The sequence below is a fragment of the Anopheles arabiensis genome, chromosome 3, assembly GCF_016920715.1.
Source record: "Anopheles arabiensis isolate DONGOLA chromosome 3, AaraD3, whole genome shotgun sequence".
NCBI classification, from domain to species: Eukaryota; Metazoa; Arthropoda; class Insecta; order Diptera; family Culicidae; genus Anopheles; species Anopheles arabiensis.
In genome coordinates this window covers 19,966,133-19,977,115 of record NC_053518.1, presented here as the reverse complement: position 1 = coordinate 19,977,115, position 10,983 = coordinate 19,966,133, and the positions used below count along the sequence as shown (strand labels likewise).

Genomic DNA, 10,983 nt, shown 5'->3' with positions numbered 1-10,983 from the left:
CACATAGTGAGTCGTTAGTCAGCGCAAAGAGAGTGAGTGACTTGAGTCGCAAAAGATAGGTAAAAAGTTTGTTTATATACATTTTAATCATGTTTTAAAGAGTAAGACACTGATTCAATTACCTTGTCTTCTTTTCTAATTTCAATCACTGTATAGAGTGAGAGTTCCCATCACAATTCGCAACGCTTCTTAAAGCAATGGGAACGATCCTAAAGAGTGATGCCTAAGATTGATACCTGGATATCGGCTATAGTGCCATGTTTTTTTTCGATACGGGAGTTTATTTGCATAATGTGTACTGATTACTAAACTGCATTATTTTTCCACTTATATCCGTTTATATCTTTTTTTGTTGTGTTTTTTCATACCTGAACTGCGCACCTTAAAGCAATTTTTTCCCACTCAAGGTTGTCGGTATGCAAAAATCCATTAACAGTGATCTTGTTACCTATCAATGATACCACGGTTTGCATCAGTGAAGCATAGCTCACTGACACCCGCGTGAAAGCACTGAAATTACGAGTACGTGAAATTAAAGCCTTTTTTGCATGTCAAACGAAGACGCCGTACAACCGAGTACCACATTCCCTGTACGGTACGTGTTGCCGGGGGGTGTTTTTTTCCTCTTCTTGCTTTAAAATATTTTACTAATGACGAAATCGACACCCTAATGACTCCGGGTGCATAATGCAGCATGAAAACAGGCACACCCACCATCAAAAGTTCACCGGGTGCAAGTGTTTTAACTTTAAACGGGTATCGCCGCTCAAACAGACTTCCTAATCACACCACGCACCCCACCCTGCGGTGCTAATGAGGATACCCGTGTGCCCCGGGAGTGCAGACTAATTCCGAGTACCGAGCCCGCAGAGCAAGTGAACACGCAGAGCTCACGGCCAGTTACTGAGGCATACCAACTATAAATATGCCAGCGGCCGGTTGGTTTCTCAATCATTGCAGTGTGAAACATCGGAACGAGCGGTTGAACAACATGAAAGTAAGTAGGCGCGTGATGTGTGTTGTGATAAGGTCCTTGTGTGTGATTAAGAATTGGTTTCCCCTCCTGCATCCTCAGCGCATTGTGTTAACTCTGTTGGTGGTAGCGGTGCATCAATCCTGCGGCATCATAGTGTCCCAGGGGACGGCTGGCCCTGTTAAAAGGTTCGTCCCACTCGGTACGGCCGAGCGCGTCGTTTCGGCCCACACGTTCGACACGAAAAACCCGGAACCGTGGGGCAACAAGCAGTTCAAGGAGATTACCATCACCAAAAACGTCCCGGTGCCGTACCCGATCAAGGTGGAGCGGCATGTGGCCGTCCCGGTGAAGATACCGATCCCGATCGCCATCCACAACAAGGTGCCGATCATGGTCGAGCGCAAGATACCGGTGTACGTGGAGAAACCGATCCCGGTGCAGGTGGACCGGCCCGTGCCGTATGCGCTGCCGATCGAGATTCCAATCTTCCACAGGGTGGCGGTCGAGGTGCCGAAACCGTACCCGGTGCACATCCCCAAACCCTACCCGGTGTACATCAAGAAGCCGATCTTTGTGAAGCAGAGCAAGGCGCAGCAGACGAAGTGGATGAAGAAAAGTCCCAAACCGTCCCCCGTTGCCACGGTGACGAGTGCGTGAGCGATGTCGATGAACCGGTTGCCGGTGACCGGTTCGAACTGTCATTTCATCCATGTTGGATTGCTATTGTTATTTGCTGTAGTTACACAGTGAAAAGGGAAAAAAGAAAATAAACAAACATAGAGCGTCAGTTCCCGTCGAGTGTGTTTGTTTGCTCGCCGTGTAGCATAAATAGCATAGTTTTGTTTTGTTTTAGTTAAACACAAGCGGTGCTGTCCGCCATCGTTCGCTGAAAAATGGCAACCATTGCAATGGTAGCTGCACACAGCAAATTAGTTTTGTGTTCAAGTTCAAGTACCCCTTGCTGGGCGTTTGTGGGCTGGCAAATATTGTTTCGTCACTCAACCATAGGCCCTGCCATGCCCCAATCCCACCACCGCTCCCATCAACCATAGTGCGAATGCGAATTCATTACGCAAAGTGCTAATTAACTCGCACACGCACCATCACGCCCTTGGCATCCTGCAACCGATTCCAGCGAACTGGAAGCTGGGGGAGAGGGGGGGAGACGGCTACCACCCACCCACCAACAATTGGTTAGTTCAATTTTCTTATCGCTGCGCCTTCAAACCGGAACATACACCACTCTTGTCATCTTGCCTCCGCTCGTCCGATCTTGGTAATCTGATAGGGGCCATGGACGGTGGTAGGGACGGTGCCGGTGCCTGGCGAATCAAACTTCAAACGGAAGTGTCGATGCTTACGGGGCCGGCAAAAACCTAATTTCGCTCTCCCGGGGCGTCTCTCTGGCCGCGTAATTAAATCCTGCACCACCGCGATGACGGCGGTTGCGTAACGCGGTGCGCACTTCTTCGTCCGGCGCAACATAAACAGCAAGCAGTTGGAGGGTGGGGAAGGGCCGGCTGAAATTAAGGACGCTGTTGATACAAACTTTTTGGGGCGCAACGGTGCTCCTTGCTTTTTGTGTTGCTTTTTGTCTTGGTGCTTTTAACTTGATTGTTCGATTGGTTCGGGTGGGTGAGTTTTAAATACAGCCGGAAGCACTTTTTTTTCGGCAGAACACGCGGACGCGACCAGTTTCGCTTGCGAGCGGTTGAGTGAGAGTCTTTCGCGCAGTGAGTGTTTTATTCCTGTACTAGTGAAGGGGCTGCGGGGAATGTGGTTGGAGTTTAGTGTTAAGCGATTTAGATATTTTCTGCCACCAGACACAATTTTGCAGTTGTAAAAACGTTTTTGTTGCTTTAATTTGATGGAGATCTGCTTGTAATTGTTTTTCTCACATTCAATTATTTTTGCCAAATATGCGAAGCTTTCAACTTTCTTGATTTTATAAATAGTATCAATGATTGTGTAGTGGTTGAAGAATAATAAAATTCCTTGCTTAAGGGCCGCAAAAACGTACTTAATTTACTAGTTCCGTCTAGGTATTGCTGGACGGTCTATTAATACCACATTTAACTTCATCTAAAAACAAAATAGTCAAAGGGTTTCAGTTTAGGGAAGGTTGGAGATCAAATGTGATGAATTTCCCTCGCGATGGCTAGACAACCACGTGGTAAAGTATTGTGGCCTACTGCTACACATACGGCCAACCGTTGGCCTCTTTTGTGATCTATGATTTTACTACAGTTTTCAGCAGCTTTCGGTAGCCATAGGCATTGAGTGTGAGGCCCTGATCGTAAATATACGTTGGAATCATGTTGCATTTGGCCGCAACGCACTTTATCGTCGGTACGAGCTCATTCCGATCGTTTGATGGGCGTTATTCTTCTTAGAACTTCCATAAAACCTCCAGTTGTAGTTGTTCTTATCATTCCAAATCGTACTCATGATTTTCAGGGAACATAGCGAATACTCAATAATGTTCCGGTTCTGCTTTCCGGCGCAGACCATCATGATGCGTGTGATCCATTTCCACAAAATCCATTTTCACGGGCGGGTTAATCATTTTGCATGTAACTGCATGCAACTGCTAAAAGGAGAAATTGACGCACCTCGCCTATTAATCAAAATGAACATACACCGTCCTTGCTCTAGCTCTCGTTCATCATCCCTTTTGTATGTAGATAGGCATAACACTAATTATGCGGCAAATGAACTGATATCAGGAATGGTACGCAGTTTTAATCTATAATATGCAGGAGTTGATTTCAATACATCCATTTCTAGTATTGGTGAAGCTCTGCGCTGCTTTAATATATAAGAATTTACGATATCTTGTGGGGTCATTATTGGCGAACAAGAATTGTATTAATTAATAATAATAATTGAAAAAAAAAAATCACATGTTAATTAAAACCATTACTGGACTCAGTGTCAATGTTGCCCGCCTACTGGACCACGCAACAATATTCCCAACATCCCTTTAAATGCAAAGGGAACTTTAAAAGAAACTAATTTTGAGTTCTAATCGATCTTGGAGATGCTTCTGCACTCATGCTAGCGGAACTATAACTGATACTAAATTCTAACCAATGCTGGAACTGATGCGGAAGCCAGAATGGTTTTCGGACTGATCCCGAATAAATGCTGGTCCTAGAATTGTACCTATACCTGTTCCTAGTCATGGAACTCAATCGGGTTCGATATAGAATCAGATACTTTTTCAATCTAGATCTGCTAGACTCCATTATTTACTAGTCATACTTACTTGGCCTTACTGTGTAGCAAAGAAATTTACTTTAGAATTTCTGTAGAATTAATTAACGATTAACCTTTATATATTTATATGTAACTTGCCAATGATTATGCAAAAAAGAGTCATCTATATAGCGTTTAAGAAATATGATAATATCAAGAACACTTATGTCACAATCAAATTGGAAATACCCTCGCTTGGATGTGTTTAATTTGTATCTAAATTTGGCTTTTTCACATGAACGTTCTCAACCATTCTGTCCCTTGTAAAAGTTACTTCCTTATTCGAGTTGATAAACAATTCAAATAACCTTTATTGTCCATAAAAAATGATATGTATCAATTATGTTACCTTCCGGTCTGATTCGCTAGTTCATTTTTTGCAAATGCACTACCTTTGATGACACGAGTTTAATAGTTTCGCCTAATCACATTAGAGAGTATCACTCTGTCATCTATAGTAGATTCCTGTTAGCATAAAATACACCTTCAAACTAACTATCATTCGTTTATGGGTCATCGTGCAGGATTTAAGTAATTTAGGCACTTAAAACATTGCCAAAAACACGCCCTATTCAATACATCACCGTCACACAGTCGGACAGGGCTACAAAACGGGAAAGATATTGGAATGCAGTTAGTTTTAGATTTGATTACCCGCCCATTCCATAACACTTCCGAGTGTTTATAATACTAGCCACTAGCCCCACTTCAACTGCACTATAACAATATCCATAAAGTTTGGGGTCTCTCTGCCCGTTTAGTGATCGTTTCTATAAACTTTATCAACACTATCCCGGTAGCCCAATTCCGGTCCCCAATTCGTCATGACGGATTATTTCAATTCCAGCACACGCAAGTATCCTTAGTCATCCCCTACCCCCCTCATTCTCATTATGGAAACTACTTCTCGATTTAATTCTTGGCACGGGGTTTTTGGTCCACAAAAACCCGACGGCGGTAAACTAAACAGTGTCCCCATTATGCAAAAACCCGTCCCTGGGTCGTGTTTTGCTTCACTTGATTTCGGTGCCACTCGACCGCACACCAACACATGCACTGGGGCTCACAGGAAGGCTACATTTTCTGTGGTCGATTAAGTTCTCACCCTCACTCGGTGGCCACTTAACTCAAATATTGCCCCTAATTAAACCCGCTTATTCATAAATACGATCTACGGTACACACACGGTTACGTCCGGGACAACCGGGTACTGAGAGCCTCCAATGCAAGCCTCGGTGCACTCGGGCAAGCATCAGTAGTATCAATCGTTATTGTTATTGAAATTAGCATAATTTTCTGCAATAAACTATAACTTAATTTAACGCACGAAATGCCGAACCATGCCCACCATGCGCCGTGGGATGATGAGGACGCCAATATCAATATATGTTAATCGTTATTGCAGGTGATCATATTTGTTTTAGGGAAGGAGAAGGAGATGAGACAGGCACAAGGGGGGAGGGGGGGGAGCATTTGAATGAGCTAGATTTGGTTGTGTTAGGATGCGTGTGTGTGCATCCGAGCTTTGTCTGTGCAAGTTTACCATCTGGCAAAACACATGTCCGACATGTGTGCATAAAAAGAAGGCTGCAGAGTGGGCGATGGTGGTAGTTACAAACAATGCCACTTTCCTGGAAAGCTCCCAGAATGTCCATTGTACCGCTACCCTGGTTTGTCTTCCCACCAGGCACAAGGCTTTCTATTTATAACCTTACCCTTAATTACACACACACCAACCCACGTTGCAGCTTGGGTGCGCCTCAGATGCGCTGTGGAGCTGTTGGCAACCCGGAGGCAACCCGGGTTTCCCCTATTCACCTCCGTGTGTGCACCGCAGCAAGCAAGTATCAAATATCAATAGGGCAGTCAAAACGGATGTTAAACACACACACACATACTGATTCGTTGCCTCGGAATGTGAAGCTATCCGGTCGGGCAGCCTTGGCATTTAATCTCCTACGAGGCTTTCGGGGCCGTATCGAAAGCGATTACCGGGTCGGGCGAACCCCTTTTTGCCAAAAACCGTAAGCGTACTCGGTAAACCGACCGAGGTAGTCAAAGCTACTGCACAAATCGATAATTATCGGTCTAGTGAAAAGTAGGAGAGAGAGATGCAGGAGTTTGTGGTTCGAATATTCGAAATCTAATTCCTATGCACATGCCGTGTATCCTGTGTGTGGGTGTGTTGGTCTTCCTGCATCTTCCTGACCCTTTCGGTAGCGCACTCAGTGTTTAAGGTGGCTCCGAATGTACGTCCAATAGGTGCTAAAAGTACGACAAATTTTCATTTTCACGAAACTGGCCGGTGAGCTGGAGCTTTTTTAAACTGCTTCCGTTGCATACGCTGAACACCGAATGTCCATCTGACCCGGTTTCTCGCTAAGCCAGGGCCATGTTTTCCTCTGCCTGCCAAGTGTGTTTGTGTGGTTTTTGGTGTGTCTGTGTGTGTAGAGTTCGTGGGAGAAACATAAAGCATGGCTTTTTGGGGCGATGGGAGAGGACGCTTTTTAGTTTTCGCCACAGTAACAAGCAACCGGATTCGATGCTCGATCGGGTCTGTGTTGCTGTTGTTTTTTTTTTGCGGATCAGTAATGCACCGGTAATGGGATAAAACGGGTTTATTCTCTCGAGCCGGTTCCAGCAGGTCAGCAGTTCACTGTATTGTTTTATGTTTGTTTTTTTTTTCTATTTTTGTATGTTTTGTGGTTTTGGGTATGTTTTGTACGCTTTTGCTCAGTGAGTATTATTTTTGTATTACTCTTATTAGGCAAAATATTGAAACAGTTTGACAAAAATCCAAAAATGGTGTTTTTGTGGACAGATCAACTCTGGAACCTAGTATTACAGGGTTGCCAGAGGTTCTCATAGTTGTGAGACACTTCCTTGACTCTTTCTTTTGGGAAGTGAACTTCATATGTCTTTTGAAATTCTAATTGGATTTGTCCATTAAGGGTGCTATAGAGTCCAATTCACATTATATTAAGTTAATTTCATGTAAGAAAGAGTCATTAAAGTGTCCCATAGCTATGATAACTTCTGGAAAACCCTGTAATGTAATTATTGTACTTCAATTTGGTTCTTGTGGGAAACGATTTTTAGCTTTGGGACTATCCAAATGTTGTATATTTTGCATTTTAACAAATTTTATATCACCTTCTTTATAGGGTCTTGATAAACTATTTAAAATAAAGTTCACAAAAATTATTTGTTTTTAAAATAGGTAATTTGTATTAAAGTTTTGTAACATTTACCGGCCAGCAACTGAAAAAATCATGAAACATTTGATAGTTGTTGAATTGCAATTTCAACACATGCATTAAAAAGTATATTTAATCACAAAACTATAAACTTGAAAGCAATTTATGATAAAATTCAGAAAAATTAAGCAATCATGATGTTAACAACATACAACATACAACTAATGAAAAAAACAACGAAATATCCACAAACACAGCGTATAATTTCTTTCAATTTTTTTTTATTGAAACATGGCTCCAAGTCCAACAGAAACCCGTGATTGCATCGTCCATTCGCATACCGTAGTGCCGTGTTTTGTGGCCTTCGATAAACCCTGCTTGTTCTGGTACTGGAATCCACTAAAGCTCACCCACTTTTCGATCCGCAACCCGGGATTTGAATTAATTCCCGGTCGACTAATAATAATCATAATGATTGCACCGCGCACCAAACGCAACACACTCACCATGGGAATTAGTAGTGAAAGTTTCAAACCCGCGCTACCCATCGATTTGAACAACAACCGTGGGCCAATGTTTTACTGCGAACAATTTCGCCGAGCCCGAGCGGGCAGGGAAATTAAATTCCCAAAACCCACCCGATCACCTATTGAACTAAAAGCAAGATTACTTCCACGGTCCAAAGGACGCCGCGTTCGCGTTGCACCGAACCTGGTACAACCTGGTGGAAAGTTATTTTCGATATCCGGTTCGGTTGGCGGTTGGCAAAATCCTGAAATCCTGGTCGTGCAAAAACCATTCCCATGCTGCAACGAATCACGGAGAGGGTGAGTTTTATCGCGAAATTAAAAATACACTACCATCAGTGACTGCAGCGCCGAACGCAACTGGTTGCCAGCGTTGTTTCCGAGTTGACCAGTCCCGCTGGCTCGCAGTGTAAAACCGTACTTACTGGAGCGGCACTAATTTCCAATCAGAAATATTCTGGACCGGCTCGCCGGTATGACGAGATTTAGATTTCATCTCGCAAATCAACTCCTGGGCCCGGATCGTTCCCGTGGCGTCCAACGTGGCTTGTTCCGTGGTCTGTGCGTTTCGAACCGAAATCACACTTCACCTCTTGGTTAAAAATGCATGATTAATTTTCTTTCTACCTGGAGTGTTTTACTGTTTTCATAGTTTTCGTTCCGCTCATCTCTCTCGATGCAGATTGCAATGGGGAAAGTACAGAGAAAAGTGGAAGGCAATAGAAAAAAAAGTGTAACAAGTGCGCAAGAGCAATTTGCGATCGAACGATAATAAAAACTTTTAACAATGGAGAGCTGCAATCAAAACCGATTACCCCTGTACTTGGTCGTGGTGGGAGTAATTGCAATCAAATCGATACAATTGTAGATTGTTTCTTTATTTTCTCTATTGGACAGAAATGGGTGAATGTTCGTTGCAATTGCAAGATTCTGGACATCGTTAGTTCAGTTTGTTTTGAACGTTTGTCTCAGTAACGATTGAAGTGAATTGATAAGAGAGACGTTATTTTTAAGCATTTGAGTTTTTTTTTAAATATCCCTTGTTGTTTAATTTTTTGTATTAATTCTAATTGAACCGGTTTTTTTTAGCTGACGAAACGTTCATGCGATACACAATTAAATTAAAAGCTTATAGCATCTTTAATTGCATTACTTACCTTCATTATCCTAGATTAAAACTTTAATTCAAACTAGTTTGGAATGATCCAAACGTTTTCCGATTGATGCATAACTATCCGGGGTCGTTCAAACATATCTGAATTCATCCAGGGATGTTAGGACTTATCTAGAATCAATTGGATGCATTTGGAGTACTATGGAGTCGTCCAGGTGCATCTTGAGCCGGCCAAACTCATTTGGATTTGGCTAGGCTCATCTGGAGTCGTTTGGATTTATCTTGAGCCGGTCAGACTCATTTGGAGTTGACTCATCTGGAGTCTTCTAGACTCATCCGTATTTGTCAAGACTAATTTGTAGACGTCCAAACTCATCGGCAGTCGACCTGACTAATCCGGAGTCGTCCAGGCTCTTCTGGAGTTGTTAGTTCTCATGCAGAGTCGTTCCCACTCACTAGAATAGTCTGTGTTGTCTCATGTGAAGTCGTTTAGACTCATCCAGAGTCGACCAGGCTCAACTAGAGTCATCCAGACTCTCCGTGATTGTCAAGACTCATCTAGAGTTATCCGGAGTCATGTGGAAACGTCCAAACTTATCTTGTTTTGGCCGAACTCATCCCGAGTCGTCTGGACAAGTCTTGAGCTTTCCAGACTCATCTGGAGCCGTCCGGACTCATTTGGATTTTTCTAGAATTATCCAAACATTTCAAGAGTGATTTGTAATCGTCTGCACTCATCGGGAGTCGTCATGACTCATCTGGTTTCGTCCAGATTTATTCAAACTCTTTCGGAATCGTTCGGACGCATCCAGACATGTCAAGACATCTACTGGAGTCGTTCAGACACATCCTGAGCAGTCTACACTCATCCGAAGTCGATCGGAATGATCCATAGTCGTGGAAACTCATATGGTGTCGTTCAGAGTCATCCAAAGTCATCATCCGGAGTCACCTGGAGTTATCTATAATCGTCCGAACTCATTGTCACCTAATTTATCAGAATTGTATCTTATGATTTGGTGCTGGATGCAGTTTTGTCAAATCGAGATTCAGAGTGGATTTATGACTCAAATCTGAAGTACACATCAGTGCTCTTGAAGTAATTACTGGTAGGAATTTTTAACATTGAAAACCATTAAGCTCATGTCAAAGTTGCGACACATTTCAGTTGCGTTGAAAGCTAACCGAGCCTCATTTGACAATGCTAATGAACTTTATCCGTAATTTACTCCACACCGCAATTATTGCGTCAAAGTCAAATAAAACCATCCCTTTGCTCCAAAAATTATGCAACACTTTATGGGCAATCCTCTACTGTTTGCTACTCTTTGTTGTTTTGTGGAGCATATTTCCTAGAAGGACATCTAATGCCTGCAAATCGTTACGAACTCGCGCACTTCCTGGTAAGCTGTTACGATTGCTCGCCTCATCATCATTTGCTTCTCGGATTAACGACCAGCCAGCACGTGTGTGAGGCCACGTGTCAAAGCATCTCATCCGTTTCTTTTTGCAACCAAAAATAATACACAATGATCGAAATTGAAATACAGACAGTTTCGTCACACAAAGGTGCAGAAGCAGAGCATCGGACAAAAAAAGGAAAGGGTTCAATCCGTACGGCGGAATGCTCCGTGTGAACTGAACAGGAAACCGAACACCCACAACGATCTCATCGACAACCCTCATTGAGCTCATTCTCGGGAAAACGGGTGGCATGTGCAACGTCAATCCCGAAGCTGGCGAAGGTGGCGAAGGTGTTTGGCAAACGGTAGAAAGCTCACTCATTCGCATTTAAATGGAACCTGTGTTTGGGGTTTTCGGTTAAGTGGGACTTCAACCTACCTCGAAGCTCGAGCACTTTAACAAGTTTCTCTCGTCGGGATATTCGATTGTAGCCGTCCAAGATGAAGC

At 43.2% G+C, this 10,983-nt stretch overlaps 1 protein-coding gene across 1 annotated transcript; it reads left to right on the top strand.

The window, feature by feature from the left end:
* Positions 1-396: 396 nt before the first annotated feature.
* On the top strand, positions 397-1,763 carry LOC120902435 (MAGE-like protein 2). The gene is made up of 2 exons (XM_040311160.1): positions 397-997; positions 1,076-1,763. The coding sequence occupies exons 1-2, from the start codon at positions 926-928 to the stop codon at positions 1,631-1,633; spliced, it is 630 nt and encodes a 209-aa protein (XP_040167094.1). The 5' UTR covers positions 397-925; the 3' UTR covers positions 1,634-1,763.
* The last annotated feature ends 9,220 nt before the right edge of the window (positions 1,764-10,983 follow it).